Genomic DNA, 23835 nt, shown 5'->3' with positions numbered 1-23835 from the left:
ATAAAACTCCACATTCTTCCACATGCAGAGCAACAGCAAGATCCCATTACAGAACAGAGCAGTCATCACTGATAAGAGATATGACAAAGATGAAATCATTAACACCAAAAAGCAGCTGGAGGTGGGTTTCAAAGTGGCTTGCAAGCTGAGCTTGAGTGACTATGCGGCATGCCTGAGCTAATGCAACACTCGATAACTCTTTTTGATGCTGTTTAAGGCGTGTGTAGATGAATAACTGAAGTCAGCAATTCAAGTCAACTTCATCTCTGTAAATGTTACAGCAGTGTATAGCAAATTGAGTAGTAAAACTAGCATGCATTTTACAAATAAAAAAGGAAAAAACAAACAATGAAGATAAAACTAAAATCCATTCCATCTCATTTCCTGTCAAAACCAGGCATGCAGCGCATGCTTCATTTCAAGCAAAAGTAAACACAATTAAATTCATCAGGAACTTTATGGTGTAATTTACGAGGTGCTAAGATTAGACACATGGCAGGAAACACTGTCAGTGTGTCTGCATGCCTTTTCCTTTGCATTTGTAGTGAGCAGATGGTGGGAGTGGACACACATGCCCTGACAGAGAGCTCATAGAAAGTCTTCAAACCCCACCACCTCCTCCTCTCTCTCTATGGTCCATAAAAGGCCACAAGTGACCTCTGACCCTTCTGGTATCCACTCTGATTGGGGGAAAGTGCTCACAGTAGCTGAGCAGGAACAATGCTCAGTGGTCAGTAAGAGGGAGGGAGTGGGGGGTTGGGAGGGCGGGGGGGATTCCCTACCTCTTCTTTCTTCCTCCCTCTCTTTTCTGTCCCTCCCTTCATACAAACCCAGAAGTTGTGCGGAGTCACAACACGCCAGGAACAAACAGGGGAGCTCATTTTTCCATCTGGGATACGAAAGGAATTGGGCATGGCAGCGAAACTATCCAGCCCCTGAACACACACACACACACACACACAAGAAACCTCCAGTGAGTTGAGTTCACATTGCTTTGTTGCATACAGAGGTGAAAAAAGGGAGAGAGAGAGAGAGGAGGAGATTCTTGGTCACAGGGAGGCTTTCATTCACACAGTGAGGCAGAGCGTAGTAGAAAGAGATAGAGGTTTTTGGAACAGGAAGGGGAGATCCTGGAAGTTTGGGGGTAAACAGGAAACCTACAAACAGGAGGACAACTTCTGAGAGTGTCATCGTCATGACTGCATCTCTTGGTATGTACGTGCACACACACACATGCCAGAAAGCCTGAATGATTGTGTATGATTGAATAGTTTTGTTCACAAGTGTGCGTACACACCGGCTGCAACCACCTACAGTCATGATACACCGGTGAGCTTTTAACAGGTTTCCTTATGTTCTTAATATTTATTTTCTCAGTTTTCCTTATATTCTGTCTCTTGTTTATGAAATGTTATCTCTCCCTCAGTCCCTCGCGGAATTTTTAAGGAGGCGCACATGCAGAGAAACACTTCCCTTCTCTTCTCTCTAATCCAGGTCTCTGGTATTTGCCAACACTTCCTGGAATTTTTCCTTTTTCATCCACCCCCATCCCTCCTTAAAAACCCCACATTCTGTCTCTTTTTGTGCATGAAAAAACGATTTAGCGTGCAGCCCGTCTGACATCTCACACTCGGTGGGATGGTGAGGTGGTTTGTTCCATTGCCGTGTTCATGATGTCATCCCTTTAAAGGCTATTATGGCCTGTGTTGTGCAGTCATGGAGGCTGATGTATTGGTGGTTAACCGAAGGAGGTCCCGTTTCCCCCTTTTTTCTGCCCTACTGACCTGGGTTGAACTGAAAAGTCTTTGAAGATTTTCATTTTTGTTGGGGTGCTTATTGCTCCCAGCATTCCCCCGGGATGTCACACTCAACAAAATAAGCCACAAGTAAACTTCAACTTTATTTTTCCTCCAGGAACAATCTTTGTCTTGGTTTTAATTTCTAAGTGTTGAAGTCAGGTTTTGAACTTGGAGTAAGTACAGCTGGTCTTTTTGATATTTTTATAATACTGGATAAATGAAATTGCAAAATGGTGCATCCTTTGAATTTGATGCATTTTACCGCTATTTCTGGTCATTTGATAAGCAAAAATATATGAAAAGCTTAAGGAAATGAGATACAAATTTGCAAAACTGGTCACCAGGACTTCTTCAGTGCGGTGGAAATAACCCGTCTCCCTGCTTTGCAACAGAGAAGGAAAGTTAGGCACAGACATAACTAGAGAAGAGTGGCACATTAAAAGAAAATCACCTGCTTCGTTATCAAAATCACCCCTTGAAAGCCTACTAGGAGTAACCCTTTTATGAAATGGGTGGTTTCTTTGCCATATTTCAGGCCAGCTTGTAGAACAAAATGACTGAGTTTACATCAGAAGTTAGTGAGGGGGATCTCTGCCTATGCAGCTATCCTAGAAAAAATATTCTAATTATCATCAAACAAAATCTTTATTTATATATACAGAGGTGTCAAAACTGATCATTGAGGGTACTTCTTTATGGTGGAAAGAGTTCAGGTCTTGAGTGTACCATATGCCTCCAGAACAGCTTCAGTGTGTCTTGACTTGGATTTTCCACATCTCCATAGAGAAGTGATCCATCATTTTACTGTTATAGAGTTTTTCCAAACACAATGGTCTCCCATAGGCAATCAACTATGTTGAGATCCAGTTTTATGATTCACATGATTTGGATTTCATATCATTCACATGATTTGGATTTTCAGTGAGTCTTTGTTCCTATATGAACAGGAGGCATTGTATATCGTAAAAGAGAGCACTACCTTGGGCACAGAATAAAGGTGATCCCTCAGAACAACACTGGGTTGATTTGTAGTGCAGTTTTGGTTCACTTGTCCCTTCAGGATAGACAGGAAACTGCCCCCAACAGCATGATGACCAGATCCCTAAATAATAGGGGTCAAAAGGGTCACTGTTTTCCCTTTATGTTGTTACCCACCTGTGGTTAATGAAAACAGTCCAACATTTATGGGTAAAGAGAGATAGTCTGTCAGGCGTAGGCAAAGAACAGGTGTAATTCGACAAAATGTTAAACTGCTTTAAACTGCAGACAAGAGTAAAATACCAAAAGCACAAAATGTCTTGATAGAAACATGAAAACTCAACACCACAGAGAAAGAACAGCTACAAACTAACAAATAAACAGAGTTATCTCTCTATGACGATTGTTATGATGCTGTTATGGTTGATGCATTGGTAATTGTTGGCATGATGTCAACACTGCCCTGTAGTCAGGATAAAAGTGAAAGAAGTGGTTTCAAAGTTTTTGGCACAGTGTCTTTTCCAACGACTGCAGCAGTCTCAGGTTTTGAAATCCGTCTCCACCAGTATCCAGACATCATTGCCAAAACTATGTCGCATGGAACATTTATGCACTGCTTGGGAGGTGGGTTCTTTTCTTTTTGTTACCACTGGCAACGTACAAAAGTCTCTTGCATGACATGCGGAAATAAAAGCCACAGCCACAGAAATGGTTGAGTGTTATGGTGAAGTGGATGTGTCATGATGTTTCCTCGATGTTGCATTCAGAATATGTTTTTGCTGCCCTCAAATGGTCAAGTATTCTGACTTTAGCCCTTTTACTGTGTAGAAGCTTTTTCAAATACTAATAACTATAACAAGTAGCTATTTTCAGTTAATTAATTCTAAATAATCACCAAAAAAGTGTATTCACTAAAGAATTTGACACTATTAAGTAGTAAGAATTAAGTACTATGGTTAAAGTAGAGCAATTCAAGGATTTTTTGTTTGTTTATTACCATACTGCACACTAAAATTAAGCACTATCACTAATCACTAAGTTTTTTGTTTGTTTTTTAAATTTTCAGTTCAGTTGTATTTACATAGCGCCAAATCACAAAAACAGTTACATAAAGCATTTTATATGGTAAGGTAAAGACTGGACAACAATACAGAGAAAACAGAAAACCCCAACAACTAGATGAGTCCTGTGAGCAAACACCAAACCGACCACTTGCTGCAACCAGTTGGGGCTGAAGGAAGGAAGACAGAACAGGACTAGACAAAAATATCAAGGAATCTGAAGATAGTTGTTGTTAGCATAAGTAGCTGCACAGTGTCAATAACAGGTTCAGAATTTAGAGAAGTTTAAAAAAAAGCTCCATTTCCCTATGGGACAAATTTATTGACAAAGGCTGCTCAGAGACACTGTGCAGATGTTTGACTTTTGCTGTGGCGCAGGAAAGCAAGGGCAAAGATTGAGAAAATCAAACCACAAGATGGAAACTTTTGACAACAGAGCAGACAGAGGGCCTGTTCAGGACACAGGCACCAAGATGGAAAAACCGAAACAAGGATTTTGTTCCTCCAACCATTAATCAACAACTGGTCCGTGTTAAAGCTCTGGCTATGTGAGACTAACCAGAGCATACATTGTCTAGCATGCAAATGCTGATGATGCAATCATTTTTAGTACATCTGCACTTTGGAACCATATGACAAAGCAGGAAGTATGGAATCTATAGGCAGTCCATATGACATGATCTTTGCACAAGGGTGGAGTTTATGGCCAGATTTGAACAGGGTAAGGTTTATCTCTCAGAAGAACTAAACAACGATATAGACTTATGGAGCAGCAGAAATGCTCACAGAAGAGGACTTGCATCCAGTTATTTTGTATTCATTATTTTGCTGTAACTATTATTTCCACACAGACAGATTAAAAAAAGTGCAGCATTTTATTTACTTGTTGTGTTAAATTTGAATTTAATTTGAATTAAACTGAATGAATGGCTGTATTAGACTTATCAACATGTCTATTTGACCTACAGTGATTTGAGACAGAAAAAATAAATTGACAAGTTGGTTTTTAGTTAGCATGTCTCCACTGTGTTAGAAAGGCCCCAACATGTGTGGATCCAATACCAGGAGAAAAAAAAACATGATTACTTCTCCAGACGGGTCAAGTTTGAGGAATTTCACTTGAACTGATCAAATATCTGGGTTGTTTACATGCTTTACTGATACATGAAGAATACTGATATTCATCTTCATCTTGAGGGAGCTAAAACTGAATAACATGAGCATGTGATGATTGATTTGCATAGTTATGTCATTATATTATGAGTGAAACCATAGCACTGAATCTGACTGTGGTCCATAAAATCATTGTCATCATGACAATGCTCTAATAAAAGCCCGAGCGATGGTCTAGTCCCTTCAAACACAGTCTTGATTACTGGACTTTATTTAAGAGATAAGATAAGATAAGATAAGATTAGATTTTATTGATCCCACAGCGGGGAAATTTTTGCGTCACCTCAGCTTAGGTACAGATATATGAAGGAAATACAAAAATACAAATAAGTACAATCAATGAAAAAAGTAAGATAATACACTATATACAATGGTAGCATACACAGTATGTGATTATGGATATAGTTGGAAATATGGAAGACATAAACTATATAGCTTGGAAGGTCATGGAAGGTCCATTATGCATGAAGTGGTGACCGTGGATGTTCAGTGACTTATGACATCGTGATTGAGGAGTTATAGAGTCTAACTGCTGTTGGGATGAATGATCTGCAAAAGCGCTCCTTCCTGCAGCGAGGGTGTTTCAGTCTCTGACTAAAGGAGCTGCTCAGCCCACTCACATACTCATGCAGTGGGTGATGTGGGTTGTTCATGATGGATGTCAGCTTTACTAACATCCTCCCCTCACCAACCACCTCCACAGACTCCAGGGGACATCCCAGCACGGAGCTAGACCTCCGCACCAGTTTGTCAATCCTGGTCCTGTCCCTGTCCGTGCATCCACTCCCCCAGCAGGCCACTGCATAGAAAAGGGCAGATGCTACCACAGTGTCATAGAATGTCCTTAACAGAGTCCTGCAGACTCCGAAGGACCTCAGTCTCCTCAGCAGGTGGAGTAGACTCTGGCCCTTCTTATACAGGACGTCTGTATTTGTAGTCCAGTCCAGTTTATTGTTGAGGTGAACACCCAGGTACTTATAAGAGTCCACTATCTCAATGTCTTTCCCTTGGATGTTCACCGGTGTTGTAGGGGGTGACTTCCTCCTGAAGTCTATGATCATCTCCTTTGTCTTGCCGGCGTTGATTTGGAGTACGTTGGTCTCACACCAGCCAACAAAGTCACTGATGACCCCCCTGTATTCCTGATCATTCCCGTCTGATACGCATCCAATGATGGCTGTATCATCTGAGAACTTCTGTATATGGCAATCGTCCGAATTATAACAGAAGTCTGAAGTGTAAAGGCTGAACAGGAAAGGTGAGAGAACCGTGCCCTGTGGTGCCCCCGTGCTGCAGATTACCACCTCGGACACACAGTCATGGAGCCTCACATACTGTGGTCTGTTGGTAAGGTAGTCGATGGTCCATGCAGTCAGCTGTTTGCCTACTCCGGCTCCCTCCAGCTTCCCTCTCAGTAGTGCGGGTTGGATGGTGTTGAAAGCACTGGAGAAGTCAAAAAACATGATCCTCACAGTGCTCCCCGCCTGCTCTAAGTGAGAGAGGGATCGGTGTACCAGGTAGATGACAGCGTCATCCACCCCAATTCCAGAACGGTAGGCGAACTGCAGGGGGTCCAACACTGAGCCCACCAGTGGCTGAAGGTGGTGCAGGATGAGCCTTTCCATGGTCTTCATCAGATGAGAAGTCAAGGCAACAGGCCTGAAGTGGTTGGGCTCCCTGGGGTGTGCGATTTTTGGCACCGGAACCACACAGGAAGTCTTCCACAGTTCAGGAACCCTCTCCAGGCTCAGGCTCAGGTTGAAGATGTACAGGGCCACCTGACAGAGCTGGTCTGCACAGTCCCTGAGCAGTCTGGAGCAGATTCCATCCGGACCTGCTGCCTTCCTTGCCTTCGTCCTCTTGAGCTGATTTCTCACCAGTGTTGTTATGAGAAATCTGTTGTTACAGTGTTGTTATTCGTCACTCCCTCTCCTTTGCCAATTTACTGAGTTGATAAAACTGTCAGTCTGAACACTAACAGAGAGCAAAGGAATCTGTTTCACATACAATCTCCTACTAGTTTGCCCTCCCCACAACTTGGACACTAAGTTTCTGAATAGCTGAATGGGAGGATGAGGAGGAGGAGGAAGGAGGACACCGCAGAAACTCAAATTGATTGAGTTTTTTTTTTCCAAGTAAGGCCTTACCAGACAGCTGATTGCATTCTGATTTAGGGCCAGGTGATACCAAAGAGAAAGCTGCATGCCCTTCTCTCCCCAGACTCAGACAAACAGTTGATCCGACTGCAGAAAAATGGGCTAAATTTGTTTTAAGTTGCTTTTGGAGATACTTTTGGCAGCTTATCATCTTCATTGATGGTTAGGTCCTGGCTAAATTGCCCATACAGTAAGGAGACTTAATCATAATTGTATTGTTCAGTTTAGAAAATCAAGAAAGAAAAACAGAAGCAAATGTTTTACATGTGCCAGATGAATTGGATGTGGATCACGTTGGTTGCTGGCACATTGCTGTGGTTGTCATTTGAAGAGAAGAAACTGACTTGTCTACAAACACTGATCTATAGTGAAAACTGCAAAATGAACAGCAAATTAACACTGTTTGGTTTCAAAGTAAAAGTAGTATCTTTTGAAGCCCATTAGCTAACTTTTAACTTGAAGGCAAATCTTCTACATTTCCCAAGTGCTACTACTGCTCGTCTAGTAGTTAGTGAGTGTTTGGTGACAAACATGAAAAATTATAGGCAACCATTAAAATCTGTTAGCACCAGAAGAAAACATTAGCAGGTTTTTAGCACAGCAACCAATTTCTCCCAATGAGAGTATATGAAACTATATACTGAAATTTGGCTTTTAGATAAAAAGCAAAACATAACAAGAGCCAACTTAGCAAAAACTGACTTAAAATACATCTAATGTGTGTGGAGATTCTTCACAGAAATATATTAAACAAGCTGAAAAGATATTTCCATCATGCCTTCTGCCTTTCTTTTAGAGGACAGACGTCTTGTTAGAGATGTAGTAATTGTTGTTCCTTCTTCTGTAATGGACGAATACTCCTCAACTGGAGAATTAGCACCAGCAGTTTTTATTCCCCCAACCTAAACATCATCAGTTTGCAGATGGAAATGGTGATTCATGTGCTTTGTTCAATATGCTTTAAAATTTGCTGTAGTTTTTGCACATATATACCATCCATTGTATGTAGTCTGTAAATATTTTTGATAAATTACAAGAAGTTTGGTACTTACATATGCTAATGTTACTTTGAACTTATTTAATAGATTTGCTGTTGATTTCTAAACAAATGCAGATTTCATTTTGTCTTTTAAGTGATTGTAAGTATTTTGCTATTTATCATCAAAATTCGACTGCATGCTGTCAGGTATCGATCAAATAGGCAAAAAGTTTGAGAAATGCTGTGTACGCACAGAAAAAGTCCATCTCTAAGACCTCAGCATATTTTCAGCCTTCCTGTTGCACACTCGGAATTGGAGTTGTTTATAAACAGGAAACCAGTACTTAAATCATCCAAAAACTCACGTTGGCAGATTTATATAGAAATTAAGCTTCAACTCGGGGTTTGACTTGTTCTCATTAAAATTAAGGTTTCTGCTGTCAGGGCTTAACTTTTAAATTCACCGGAATGAACAAGAACCTTACTTAAGCTAAACTATTTTTGACATCATTATTTCTTCATAATACATAGTCTCACTGGGTATATGGGTAGCAGCAGGTGTCTTCCTCCCCCATTGTTTCTCTGAGAAGCTGCAGTCTGTGATCCCAGTGAACAGCTGTACTGTAACATACTGTGAAACTCCAGACGTGCCAGCCTAAGTCTGTGTGTGTGTGTGTGTGTGTATTGAATACTTGCACTCTGCATTCCTGTGGTCAGCATGCCGTTTCTCCAGCAGAGCTGCATGCATCCTTGTGTTTATGTATGTGCGTAGGCTCAGCCTTCTCTGCTAATAATGCACCACACAAAGTTCTTCTTTGTCAGATAAAACATTAGCCCGCTGTATCTTATCTAATTTATTCAGCAGGCTCTGCAGTCTGAGGAAAATATAATCTCCAGATCAGGTTTTATTTTATTGAATAGAATTCATATTTGTTCTAAGCAAGAAGGTATACGGTACACGCATTTACAGTCTGATCCACCTAACCATCACTCACTGTGATCAGAAAAGTGTGTGTATGCCTGTGTGTGTGTGTGTGTGTGTGTGTGTGTGTGTATGTGTGTGTGTGTGGTGTGTGTGTGTGTCTGTGTGTGTGTGTGTGTGTGTGTGTGTGTGTGTGTGTGTGTGTGTGTGCATGCGTTTGGAGTTGGAGGGGTGGAGGTGCTTGGCAGTTGTGCCCACATGGGCTTGTGCCATTTGGAAAATGTTTTGCATGGTTTAATGGTAAACTGAAGAGGCTTTGTTCAAGTGAGAGCAAAACAGTGCACAGGAAAAGGCTAAAGGAAAAAAAATCATCCTAAAGTTTCAATGCATAGTTTGTTCAGCAACTCAATTGGTTACTAACCAAGTTTAGCATATCACGCTAAGAGCTGAAAGTGACGAAATGAACAAATTTACAGTGCAACAGGGAAGGAACTGAAACACAAAATGTCATGTGAAAACTTGAGCTCTTTTGGTCTGGACCAAAGTGATGGACCCACCAATATAACTCTGGTATCTTGAGCTACTGTTTTAGGAACAGAAACATATTTTTCTGTAAATAAACTTTAAGCAGCTAGAAGTTACATGTTTCCTGACTTCTTTTTAATAAAGCACAACATTCAAAGACTAAAACTATTTTTTTATGTTCAGCAGTTCAGGGTAAATAACTGTATTTTACCATCTTAATCAAAAACAATAATAATAATTATTGAATGGTGATTTTAGTCAGAAGTATACTTGATTATTGATTGATTAATGTATTTAGCAAATTAGCAAAAGACCATTTTTCACCCGAACATGAGTAAGGATGACACAAGGAATCTGATTAAATCATTAGTTCCAGCAAATAACTGAGACTTCTAGCTGCCATTGATAGTAATGACTCTTGTTTACTGTGAGCGGAAACATGAACCAGTGTGAACCACAGGTTGCTGGAAGTGGAGGTTGGCTCAGCAGTTTGGATTTGACAAAGATTTTGTTGCTTTTTCTGTTTCAAATGAAGAAATGACTATCCTTCCCAAAACATCATCTTCTTCTTTTAACCCACACTATTAACATAAGTTGATGTCTTACATGCCAACACTTTTTTTTCTTTCTTTTTTTTTTGAGCATCAAATTTTCATCATTTTACTTAAACCACCAGAGTGTATAGTATCTGGCAAACCTGGATGGTTACACTGTCCATTTAGTTTGTTGTGGAGTATATTTGACTCTAGACTTCATTGGCAACATTCAGTCCATTAATTTATACATTTTTTTCTATTGTATGTCTATGTCTGCCTTTATTTGGATGATAGCTGTGATCTTCCTGGACTTGGATGAAAGCTGTCTATCAAAATTCAGTGGACAGATGTTTCACACATAATTCCTTTCAGCTCCTCTTTCCTGGAGTTATGTTTCTTTCTGCTTTACCTTCTTCCAAGCTTCTTTAGACTGGCAAGATTCATTGTATTGTACATTTATAAATATCATCTTCCTGCATCTTTTGCACTCAAGCAGCCTCCTGCCTACACACTCTTACAGTTAGCACTAAGCTTGCTCTTGTTATACCTTCTGCACCTGTGATTTAGCTTATGTTTATTTATTCAGTAGATGCTTCAAGTGAATCCATGTTGAATGAGACACAATCCAAATAAAAATGTGTTCATGCACTTCAGTCTATCCGGAAAGATAAATGCAGATTAACTCACCTTTGTTGCTTGGAAATTGTGCTCTGGGTTCTGTAGTTTCGGTGTATCCAGTCTGTTTGTATGTAATTATACATAAGGTTATATCCTATGATTTGACTAATAGAATAATACAGTTGGTCTAAGGTGTTATATTTTTGTATCTTTAAAACAACTGAGGAGATTCACCAAAGCCCAGTACTACATGAACAAGCTTTATTTTGAACTGAGAATCATTCAAACATGAACAAAGCAAAGAATCAGTAAGTGGAGAATTTTATTCTTAAGAGCATATATATATATATTAGGGGTGCAACGATACACAAAATTCACGGTTCGGTTCGGTTCGGTTCGATACTTTGGTGTCACGGTTCGATATTTTTTCGATACAAAAAAAATGTTCATGCATTTTTAATTTGTCATTTATTAAAATTATAAATATATATTTTAACTCAAAAGTACAGTTTTTAAATTTAACCCTAACCCTTGTGCGTGTTTTTTATTTTGACAGCGGATGCGCACCTGCGGACCACTTATGTGCAGCCCTGGTTATTTAGCTCGTCATATTGCAGCCACAGAAATTTTTTGTCCATGAAACCATAAAGCTGCACTTTCTTTTTGCCTTATAGTCTGATTTGTCATAACTTCTCCGTTTTGTGGTAAGCTTTTCTTTGGCTGTCACTTCTTCACCCTGACCTGTCTTATTTGGCTCAGCAGAACTGAAATGCTTTTACACACGCACTCACATAAGCTCAGCGATTCTCTGCGCGATCAACCTCTCACATGTTTAAGCTTGCTGCGGGAGATTTCACTTGTCATGTTTGCATAGTAAGCTAACGATTAATAAGACGATGTCAGAGGAATTGGTGCACAAATTATCATCACTCACAGATCAGTGCTGTCGCTCTCTATACACAGTTCGCACGATTGCAAAGTGAAAGCAAAAAAACAAGCGCAAATTCAAACGCGATTTCAATATGTCACATATTGACAGTGGCTCACCGATGCCAATGACATAATTACCCAGCTACATTTCTGAAAGAATGCAAAAGCATTGACATATATTTTTCCTACAATAGCCCGACGGGCAGGGAAGAGATAGATTTTGGTAGCCCGACTGAAAAAATCGCTAGCTCCGGGACGTCGGGCTAGCGATATTGCAAGCCCTGTATCTGATTGAGGAATCACTCATCTTTGGAAAAGAGAGTTTATTACAGAGAAATGGCTCTTTCCAAAATAAAAGCTATACTATCCGCTTCTTCTGGGCTATATTCTCAGCAGCATAAGGAGAATCATGTGCTAACAGCTGTCTAAATGACTCGGCTAAAGTTAGTAGCATGCTTGCTTTTTTTTGTCTGCTTCCACTTGTCTTTGCACTAGGATGATGTCGGCGTAAATGTGCAGTCATATTCGTTGTGTTCCCACTAGTGCTTTCAGGTTAATCTCGTTGAAATGACCTTAACGCCACAACACGGCAAATCTCCGTTAACGAGCTACCGCCGATCGCTCCGTGCATGGGGCTAGACGGCCAACACGTTAACGAGCTAACTGCGCTAACACACTAGTTCACACCAATGTAATTGAGCATTGCTGGCACATCCAACATACTGTTTTACTTTAGTCCATGACTCGCTTACCTTCAGGGTCATACGTCACATGAAAACCAAAATAATTCCAAACGCCAGATCTGAATGAGGTTCAGATTTGGTCCTGTTGCAAGGAGAGCTTAACTTCTGTCTCGCTAGCTTGCCCTGCGCTCTTCCTTCTGACTATGCTGTCTGTGTTGAGCGCTCAGTGGATCTGCGCTCGACAGTGCAGCCTAGGCGGAGTAGTCGAACACAGATTCACTGAGCGCTCAACACAGACAGCATCGTCAGAAGGAAAATTGATAAAATAAATTACAAATGTTGTATTGTTCGATACATATGCGTACCGAACCGAAAGCACTGTATCGAACGGTTCAATATCGATACGAATATCGTTGCACCCCTAATATATATATATATATATATATATATATATATATATTATATATATATATGTATACATATCCTAAAATACAATTCCCCCTGCGCGTCTTATAAGAAACTTGTCAAGAAATATATTGCATGAAAAATCAGTTTTCTATTTTCATGCGTAGCACAGGTTGGGTTTTTTTCATCTTTAATTTGTACCTTCCTGAAAGTGTGTAGCTATGGATACTGTGTAGCATAGCTGCTGCCAGTGAAAGGTGTAAAGCAGGCTGTGGATTCAGTCACAGAGCAGAATCTAAGGTCAGGTTGGGGTCAGCTGGTGTTGCCACACGTATGGCTGTTCTGTAATTAAGCAAACATGCTGGGATGAGGGGAGATGAGCCACAGATGTGAAAAATCACGGTGAAGATAATCAACCGTGGGAACGGTGGGGAGATGAGAATTGGCTGCATTCCTGGAATCATCCCCAGAGAGGAATATAGACAGTGACTGTGGGAATGGCTGCTGCGCTCCCTTCAGTTTGCGTGTGTTCCCCGTAAGAGACAACGACACCAACACAGCCCGGGATTATCTTTGCTTTCTGAACTGCACATTATCGCTTATGTGTGTACATGTGCATGTGTGTTTGTGTGCGCCTGCTTTTATTTATGTAACTTTTTGTGCACTGAGCTCTTGACCTTTAACCTTCGAGAGTTCAATTTGAGTGTCAACTGTTACTGTTTGGTGTATCGGATACTGTTTGGGAATGTGGTGTTTGTCAATAAGTACATTTCTTTACATATTTATCCATCTCATATTTCTGATACTGCACCACATTTCAGTGATTGGTGTCGCACTTATTCCTCTACAAAAACTGATTCACAGAAGATTGTTTCTTAATTTTCAGGCAACATACCAACTATTTCATGGTGTTAGGTTTTCAGGACGAAGGGTTCACTGTTTTTCCTTCATTCTTTTAATTTTTCAAAAATAATTTAGATATTTAAATTCTTAGTTGTGCTGAACAATTAATTTGAAGAGGTCCCTTTTGACTCTAAGTATCTGATGTGGGTGCTTTTGCAATAAGTAATGATATTATAACACTAATCTATTTTTTTTTTTTTTTGCATGAACTACTTTTATCTTTAACTTTTATTAGTATATTTTCTGGACTGTGATGCACTTTTCCTTGTAACATAAAAATAGCATCTTTGCATATGCAAGAACCCATTTGTTTTCTCTAAGACCTGCAGACAAATAGCTGTGATGAATAAGCATTCAGATATGACTCTGTAAAAGTCACTCTGCAACACAAACAAAAGCCCTTCAAAACTCTGTAAGAAAAGGAAGCCATTTTAGCAGAAGCACAGGTAGCTGTACCTAGCTTCTATTCAAATTTTGTTATTTGTCAGACGCGTTTAGAAATTCAGTCACCAACTGACCAGAGAAGTGCCAGTTCAAGTGGCACCAGTTTCTAGTTTAAAGCATACAAAAATATACTTTTTGATATGTTTGAAAGGAGCCATTACCACAGCAGCTGCCATTATATTGACACTTTACATTTAAACTTTAGGACATTTGTTATGCCATACAGAGTTTTGGCACTGTAAAAATGTATGTGAACATTAAGCTGTGGGAAATTCATAGCATCATGGCAAGAAGCCATAGCATTTCACTAGTGGCTCATGAAAAATACACTCATTATTTGCTATATTACTCCTGGATTTAATTTAGAAATGTTCCTTTATACCACTATGTTTTTTGTTTGTTTTGTTTTTTGTGTTGATATGCACCAGAATCCAGACACGGTTAGTTAATAATAACAGGACTTGTCACCTAGAGAGTTGATATTGTCTTTTAGGTAACCTTAGGAATTTAAGGACAGAGAAAATGTAAGCTAGTTAACTTTAAGTTTTACTCTTTAAACTGTTGCACAGTTTATTCTGTCACACACACACGGTGTACTTTACACACTGGGCCTTATTTGTAACAAATTCTTTGAATTCATTAACTCACTGTCAGCATGTAGGATTATATAATCCACTTGAGATGATGCCGCTTGTCCAGTATGATCACAAACAAAGCTCAGTCAAAATGCCTCCATCTACCAGTACTTGAATGGAGAGAACGAGTGGAAGAGAGGAAGGGGGGGCAGCCAGCCAAACAAGGAGCTCTTTATAGTGACTGACTATTTTCTCGGTGACTCATCGTAGTTCACAGTCCTGTCTGCAGTCTGAGGAAGCCTGCCCTCATGTTTGCTGAATGACACACTGCATGATCAGAATGCCCAGCGTGGATGTTTGGAGTGACCCCCATCTCTCCTGGAACACACACACAGACACACACACTGTCAATTCACAGAAATGTACTTTCATGGCAGACTGGCTCCGATAACCTCTCCCTAACTCTCTTCTGTATGTGCGATTTGAGTTTTAACTGAATGTTAGTCCCGATGGTTACACAGAATTTTTTCTTAAACAGAGCTTAAAAAATGGTCAGTTTGGTAAAGTCAGCACTACCGAAACATCAGCCATGTATCCTTTACTTTTAGCTCTTTTACGTAGCAACTTAATTAAAAACAGAAGCCATGTGGGCCTGTTATGTTTTCCTCATTTTCTGTGATAGTCTGGCCATTTAGCAATCCAAGGTGATAGTCCATCCCAGCAGTACTGAGCAAATGCTAATTCACATTATCGATAGTCAACCAAGAAAAACCACAAGTTTGACCTTACCTACATCTTTAGCACAACAACTATAGACTGGAACATTTACAAATACAGTATGTATCTTGGCCAAACTGTTGTGAACTACAACCTCAGCTGTGTGCATGTGTCTGTGCAACAACGTGATTGGCTCATATATTTTTGTAGTTCAGCTGTTAATTGGTTGTCTTGAGCGAAGAAAAGGAGAGTCAGCTTTCTCTTTATCAATGCAGAATTCTCCCAGAGATTTCTAACTGGGATTTGTTGAGTGTCCAACAAAATAACCAAGTGCTGTTCAAACCTTCTGTTTGCAAAAGGCAGCCAATCAGAATAAAGTTGGCTTAAAGGTTGTGTGATCTTAATATACTGTGTGACGTGAGGTGCGCAAGATTCAGTTTAGGACAAACAAAAATTATTTTGAATCATGAATCATGCAAAGCTAGTCTAGAGTCCAAGAATAAAATATAAAAACGGAAATCTACAAGTCTCCATAAAAGGTGAGAACAAATAAATAAATAAATAAATAAATAAATAATAAATACTTTAATATACTTTAAAGAATTAGAAACAGTTTCTGTCAAACCTCAACAGGTGTGTTTCAACTCTCAGTCTATAATCCAAACAAAGGTACGGTCCCAAACAAAAGCTTAAACAAGCACCAGTTAGCAGTGATTTTGTGGGCTAGTTTCTGGAACTACGTCAAACCCTCGTATGTTTTTTTTTTTTTGGACACTAAACACAGTAGAATAGCAGTTACTTCATTTTGTATTCCTTTTTTTTTTTCCAGATTCCCGGAGTTTCCTGGACAGCATGAACCACGGCAGCAGCTCCACAGAGGGAGAGATATTCAGATCAGACGTTCCTGCTTCCTGTCAGAGGATCTTTGGCTCCATGTGCTCAGTGTCATCGGGCAGCCACCTCCCACACACAGACAGGTACACAGAGACTTCCATACCCATACTCACCGGGTATGTTTCCAACGAGCAGTTTTGAATGACCATATGAATGCTGGGTAGAATCATTTCTGAAGTTTTACAGCTGCAAATGCTGTAAGTCGCCATTCCTACCACACCCCAAAAGCACAAAGGTGTTCTTTTGAGTTCAGATCTGGTCCAGCCACAGAAGCACATTTTCATGCTCAAGGAACCAGTTTAGGATGAATGAAAATAGCCAATATAACATGATGCACATCATCAATAACGATACATGCTAAATGTAAACAAACTGATTGTGGCTTTTGAGACATGATTGATTGGTTGATAAGAAGCCTAAATTCGCATATCTGCAAAGGGTGGGTTGACAGCATTTTAAAGGCAGTGGATTAAGAACAGGATGTCACTCCAGATCATAGGCCTGTGAAGGCAGAAGCCAATACTTTTGGCAATACAGTGTATGTTGGCTGTAACACTTCACACTGATGCATTGCCTGACCTTGTGTTTTTCTTTTGTCTTTTTTATGTGTATGCTTTAAATTCCACATCATAACCTTCTCTCCCACAGCTCCACTCCTCCAGTGTGGCACGACCATACTTCAAACTCCCTGAACTCCCCGTATCCTTCCCAGCCATCACCTCCTCTATCTCTCAACTCTCCCAATGCCCACAGTTCTCCTCATGGGCCCGCAGGGGCCCACAGGGGGAGGGACAGCACAGACTTGTCCTCATTATTGTTGGGGAATGGTGGCCTGGAGGAGAGCCTGCTGGAGGCAATGGAGGGCCTTGGTAGTTTTAACCTGTTTGGAGAGGAGGGCCTTGCTCCACTGTTGCCTGAGAAAAGAAGGGGAGGTGAAGGGGGAGAGCTTAGCTCCCGCTCCCCTTCACTGAGTGGATATTCTAGCCCTCGTAGTGGAAGCAGTCTCAGCATCCCTTTCTCATCTTCCATGACCCCTGACCCCTTAAGAGGAATCAGTGGGGCCTCGTCACCTGGAGCAGGTAAACAGTCCCACATAGATTCTCTGAATGTGTCACTGATAATTTATTTTCTCTGATCCTGACATGAACATTTCAAACTATAAAGATAGCTTTGTAAAACTCACCACCCCAAACCCAGTCTTACTATTAACAACTTTTTGAACCAGAACCACACAAATGCAGCAAGCATCCTAAACTGAAGATGACTTTCATTTCCTTGACCAGATACATCAGACTGTGCACTACACCAATTGGCTTTCTTGAACTGTCCTTGTCAAATCAAACATCCAAAGCTATCCTTTTGGTTTATTGAGCTGGGGTTGTTACAGGATATGGTAAAAACAGGAGAGATTTATATTACAAAGTTGATCCAGTGGGACATTTTATGCTTCCACCTCAGGATTGAAGGTGGATTCTAATATCAAAAGAATCTTTGTTTACATTAAAGTAAAACAGAAAATGCTTCACTGAGTTGACAACAATTGAAGAAGAAAAAAAGGCTAAATGCACACATCAGGGAAAGCACCAAATAACAACAGTCACTTCAAGGTGCTTTATATTGTAAGGCAAAGACCCTACAAATAATAGAGAGAAAATCCAACAATAAGATGACTCGCTTTGTGCAAGCACTTGGTGACGATGGGAAGGAAAAACTCCCTTTTAAAAGGAAGAAACCTCCAGCAGAACCAGGGCTCAAGGAGGAGTGGCTATCTGCTATGACCACTTGGAGGTGAGAGAAGAGAGACAGAACAAAACCGATGCTGTGGAAGAGAACCAGAGGTTAATAATAACTAATAAATGAATGCAGAGAGGATTGTAAACACATAGTGGGTGAGAAAGGTAGTGAAGAAGAAACACTTCTGCATTAAGGAAAAGCTCCTGGTAGCCTACAGCTATTGCAGTGTAACTAAGAGAGGATTCAGGGTCATCTGATCCAGCTCTGACTATATGTTTTATCAAAAAGGAAGCTGGTTCCACAGCAGAGCGGCCTAAAAGCTGAAGGCTCCGCCTCCCATTCTTCTTTTAAATGTCATAGGAATAGAGGGAGCAACAGTAATAGTGATCCAGAAGTCTGAGAGCAGTCTGTGCTCTGTTGGGGTGATATTGTGGTACTATGAGGTCTTTAAGATAAGATGGGCACTTCTCCTCATTTACAATGAGAAGTGTTTTTCGAAAGCTCAAATATGTCAAAACAGGCATCATTAAATTGAACAGCTAGCTAATTAAGGTGTAAGAGTGTTTGAAATGTAATAACAAAGAGCCCAAAATATATATGTATAATACATGTATAATGTAAAGCTGTTTTCAGAGTCAAATCTGGAAGACAGAATTTGTTTCATAATGATATCCCATTACTATCTGTCCAGCATAGTCACTCAGTTCAGGGAGAAAAAGCTGAGTCACTCACAGGTCTTTTGCCTTTTCAATCCAATTAGCTAATTTCATGTTCTATATTATAATATGTTAAAATGATCAAGGCTCTTTAGGAACATGATTCAAACGTGACCACATGTTGGCTGTTAACTTACCGTTGGTCACTAGTTAGGTTTTGTTCTAGAAAGAGTAAGAGAAATCTTAATCTAAGTTGCAAAGTGGTGGCACCAAAAATCACGAATCAGGCTAACTGAAGATATTTTTGTCTGTGTGGCTACACGGTGTGCTCACACTTTAACTGTGAGTCTGGTCATATTTGGCTCAAAGCTTGTGTGAAACCTAACAGAGAGCTTTAACCTGTGTCTTGCAGACTCTGGCAGTAAGCAGGACACTGTGAAGTTTGTTCAGGACACTTCCAAGTTCTGGTACAAGCCCGACATTTCCAGAGACCAAGGTAAATATTGGTCTTGGACCACAGTGGTTAATGGCCACTTGTGAGAAGATAATACACCCTCGTGCAAAGGTTTCCTCTATGTACAATGCAGACTGAGTCTAACTTTAGCTTATCTCTGCTTCCTCCTTCTGTTGACCTACTGAACAGCCATCGCGGTGCTGAAGGACAAAGAGCCGGGTTCGTTCATTGTCAGAGACAGCCATTCATTTCGTGGCGCATACGGTTTGGCCATGAAGGTGGCTACACCTCCTCCAACAGTGATACAGAGCAAAAAAGGTGGGTTGAATGCCATGTTCTGCATATACAAACTTTCTGTGAGCTGCCAAGAGAGCACTGCAAAAATGATATTTAAAGGTGCAAACCTCAGCACTGTGAGTCAGCTAAATGGGAGTGTGCTTCCTAGTATGTTGGACTTTTATCACTATTTTAATTTACAGTTCATGTTAATTAAATATTAACCTTTGATGTAATTTATAGATATGAATAAACTAAGCCATGAGGCCATGTTTTGCAGGAGGAGATCTGTCTAATGAGCTGGTGAGACACTTCCTGATAGAGTGCACACAGAAAGGTGTTCAGCTTAAAGGATGCCCCAATGAGCCTTACTTTGGTGAGAAAATTTCACACGCTATGATCCAGATTAAATACCCAAGTAAAACATAACAGCCTTGACCTGATCAAAGTCTAACGACAGCTAGGAGAGCAGCATGCTTCCTCATAGCTGTTTAAAGTCCATCCCAGGTCATAACAGACAAGCACCATGCTGCCCCCTACTGGTCATAACACTGGAGTGCAGCTGACTCATCTCAATAGTCATACGCATGATGATTTTTGTTGACAGGAAGTCTCACAGCGCTGGTGTGTCAACACTCCATCACGCCACTGGCTCTGCCCTGTAAACTCATCCTGCCTGACAAAGGTAACGAAATATAAATTTATATCACAGAATGGGAACACAAGTGGAGCAGGGAATCGATTAACTCAGTCAGTTAAGCACAGGATATTACAAAAGGGGCACTGCAATGAAGATGCTTTAAATACAGTACTGTGCAAAACTCCCTGACCGTTTTCAGAGCAAGTTTTTTCTATCATAAAAAGTCACTGCTCTTCCTAAATGTTTTCATTCTTTGTTTGACATCTGTATATGAAAAAGGACTTCACAAAACAGTGCAGTAAATACCTAAATACATTTCCAAATGGAGTGTAGCACAAAGAAAAATGCTTTGATACATTTTGCTGAAGAACTCATGGGCCATATCTCACGCTATTGCATTTCTCTCCACACTTTGCTTGGATGGAGCTGAATCTGCTGATATAGGCTTACATTTATTTCCATCTACAGTGGAGCAAAAAAGTATTTAGTCAGCCACCGATTGTGCAAGTTCCCCCACCTAAAATGATGACAGAGGTCAGTAATTTGCACCAGAGGTACACTTCAACTGTGGGAGACAGAATGTGAAAAAAAAATCCATGAATTCACATGGTAGGATTTGTAAAGAATTTATTCGTAAATCAGGGTGGAAAATAAGTATTTGGTCACCTCAAACAAGGAAAATCTCTGGCTCTCACAGACCTGTAACGTCTTCTGTAAGAAGCTTTTCTGTCCCCCACTCGTTACCTGTATGAATGGCACCTGTTTGAACTCATCATCTGTATAAAAGACACCTGTCCACAGCCTCAAACAGTCAGACTCCAAACTCCGCCATGGCCAAGACCAAAGAGCTTTCGAAGGACACCAGGAAAAGTATTGTAGACCTGCACCAGACTGGGAAGAGTGAATCTACAATAGGCAAGCAGCTTGGTGTGAAAAAATCAACTGTGGGAGCAATCATCAGAAAATGGAAGACATACAAGACCACTGATAATCTCCCTCGATCTGGGGCTCCACGCAAGATCTCATCCCGTGGGGTCAAAATGATCATGAGAACGGTGAGCAAAGATCCCAGAACCACACGGGGGGACCTGGTGAATGACCTGCAGAGAGCTGGGACCAAAGTAACAAAGGTCACCATCAGTAACACACTACAACGGCAGGGAATCAAATCCCGCAGTGCCAGACGTGTTCCGCTGCTGAAGCCAGTGCATGTCCAGGCCCATCTGAAGTTTGCCAGAGAGCACATGGATGATACAGCAGAGGATTGGGAGAATGTCATGTGGTCAGATGAAACCAAAGTAGAACTTTTTGGTATAAACTCAACTCGTCGTGTTTGGAGGAAGAAGAATACTGAGTTGCATCCCAAGAACACCATACCTACTGTGAAGCATGGGGGTGGAAACATCATGCTATGGGGCTGTTTTTCTGCCAAGGGGACAGGACGACTGATCCGTGTTAAGGACAGAATGAATGGGGCCATGTATCGTGAGATTTTGAGCCAAAACCTCCTTCCATCAGTGAGAACTTTGAAGATGAAACGAGGCTGGGTCTTCCAACATGACAATGATCCAAAACACACCGCCCGGGCAACAAAGGAGTGGCTCCGTAAGAAGCATTTGAAAGTCCTGGAGTGGCCTAGCCAGTCTCCAGACCTCAACCCCATAGAAAATCTGTGGCGGGAGTTGAAAGTCCGTGTTGCTCGGCGACAGCCCCAAAACATCACTGCTCTCGAGAAGATCTGCATGGAGGAATGGGCCAAAATACCAGCTACTGTGTGTGCAAACCTGGTAAAGACCTATAGTAAACGTTTGACCTCTGTTATTGCCAACAAAGGTTATGTTACAAAGTATTGAGTTGTATTTTTGTTATTGACCAAATACTTATTTTCCACCCTGATTTACGAATAAATTCTTTACAAATCCTACCATGTGGATTCATGGATTTTTTTTCACATTCTGTCTCTCACAGTTGAAGTGTACCTCTGGTGCAAATTACTGACCTCTGTCATCATTTTAGGTGGGGGAACTTGCACAATCGGTGGCTGACTAAATACTTTTTTGCCCCACTGTATATTTTCTTATATATTCATTTTGTTTACTTTTTCCAAAATATGCAAGACAAATGTTTTCAAATTAGTTCCTGGTCTTTGAAAGTCACTCGGATTTCCAAATCATTTTATCTGGAACATGCTTGTCATAGTTATGAGGAACTGAATTTTATGAGTAGATTTTACGTCGTTTGCAAACAGCAAGACTTTCCAAAAGGAAAACGACAACCAATTGTTGTTTTCCTTTTTTGCATATTTTTGTACAGTTATGGTTACAGATTCTCCCAGCGTGTCAGTACGCTTGTATTTTTAGGGATTCATTTACACCAAACCTACCCTGAATCAACTCCATCAGTCAAGGCTGACTGTGGCCCAAAGAAAACTGGATGGGCCATAATTGGGCTAAAGAATGTTGCCATGTACAGTCTTTGTATGCTCTTTCCAACGTCTCGACATGTGACTACGATATATTCAAAAAGCCCAAGCTGAGAAAAATACTTCAGTTAGATGGTTTATCCCCACACTTCTGAATATTCACAAACTTTTACACTACTATGTACTAGAGATGAAGCAGGAGTTACGTACCTCGTGTCTGCTTGGTTACAAATGCAGTTTGTTTTGTTAACGCACTGGTGTAATTTGTGAGTTTTTCCAAGAGAGCTCATCACTATCTTGTGTTTGCAGATCCACTAGAGGAGCTGAATGACTCCTCTACACAGACGGCAACGAACTCAGCAGCTGAGCTTCTCAAACAAGGAGCAGGTATGACATTTTAAATTAATCTGTGCACACAGAATATTCATTTATTATCAGCAGAAGCTTGTCAGACTTGTTCTTTCTTTGTGCCGTTGTAGCGTGCAATGTGTGGTACCTGGGCTCCGTAGAGCTGGAATCTCTCACGGGACACCAGGCGGTCCAGAAGGCGACCACAGTCACGCTCTCCATGGATCCGCCACCTCCCTCCACTGTCGTACATTTCAAAGTTTCAGCGCAGGGAATCACACTCACTGACAACCAGCGGAAGTGAGCATTTTTTGCACCTGCAGGCCAAACATACACAAACACACACCGATAAGAAATCTGATGTGTTCACACAGACTCTTTGTTTGACTCTGCAGGTTGTTCTTCAGGAGACACTACGCTGTCAACACTGTCATATTCTGCTCTCTGGACCCGCAGGGCAGGAAGTGAGTACTGGACACGGATAACAAAAATGCAGCTTTGCACACACTTCAAGGCATCTGTGTAACAAAACAAAGAGGGGTTTCTCCAGGTTCAGTCTGTACTCATGAAGTAGGCATCTGATACTTACAGGACTATGGCTGAAACATGGCTTTCAAACTGTGAAACAAAAGCTTCTTGGGTCACTGTTAACATCCCTTCATGACCCACTTTAAAGGCATTGTGTGAGAAACATAGGATGCTAACTGCTACTAAAGACAACATGAACAGAAAGTGTGCTTTGGAATAACACAACTAGTATAATTCCGCCATGGTAGCAGCATGGATATCAGTGCATATCCACATATGCATTTCCATAAACTGCATATATAAGATGGATATAACTTCCAAGTCGAAAATGTCTCTCAAAATGATTGAAGAAAAATACGATTTGTTATTTAATTCAGTAAGCCTAATAGTCCAACGTTACTGCTGGGTGCGGATGGATGCATGGGAAGAATGTGTATTTTCCAAAACAGGAAACAAATTTTTAAGAATTCACAGAGTTT

General features: G+C 40.7%; 1 protein-coding gene and 1 long non-coding RNA gene across 4 annotated transcripts in view; one reads left to right on the top strand and one right to left on the bottom strand.

Annotated features, from left to right (window-relative positions):
• Positions 1–23835, top strand: part of si:ch211-191a24.3 (tensin-3) — a 55470-nt gene that overhangs the window by 28172 nt on the left and 3463 nt on the right. For all 3 annotated transcript variants that reach the window (XM_014338397.2, XM_014338396.2, XM_014338399.2), the window contains 9 exons: positions 16234–16381; positions 16947–17377; positions 19101–19184; positions 19332–19460; positions 19699–19794; positions 20026–20103; positions 22790–22867; positions 22960–23128; positions 23224–23292. In XM_014338397.2, coding sequence (XP_014193883.1) covers positions 16234–16381; positions 16947–17377; positions 19101–19184; positions 19332–19460; positions 19699–19794; positions 20026–20103; positions 22790–22867; positions 22960–23128; positions 23224–23292 — 1282 coding nt within the window. The remainder of the gene's footprint in view (positions 1–16233; positions 16382–16946; positions 17378–19100; positions 19185–19331; positions 19461–19698; positions 19795–20025; positions 20104–22789; positions 22868–22959; positions 23129–23223; positions 23293–23835) is intronic.
• Positions 23037–23835, bottom strand: part of LOC121814892 — a 50751-nt gene continuing 49952 nt past the window's right edge. Inside the window, exon 4 of the long non-coding RNA XR_006054640.1 lies at positions 23037–23145. This is a non-coding gene — a long non-coding RNA (uncharacterized LOC121814892). The remainder of the gene's footprint in view (positions 23146–23835) is intronic.

This window comes from Haplochromis burtoni, unplaced genomic scaffold (genome assembly GCF_018398535.1).
Source record: "Haplochromis burtoni strain Fernald_Lab_line unplaced genomic scaffold, NCSU_Asbu1 Contig_99, whole genome shotgun sequence".
Taxonomy (NCBI): domain Eukaryota; kingdom Metazoa; phylum Chordata; class Actinopteri; order Cichliformes; family Cichlidae; genus Haplochromis; species Haplochromis burtoni.
The sequence above is the reverse complement of the archived record's forward strand: the minus strand, read 5'-3'. Positions and strand labels throughout refer to the sequence as shown.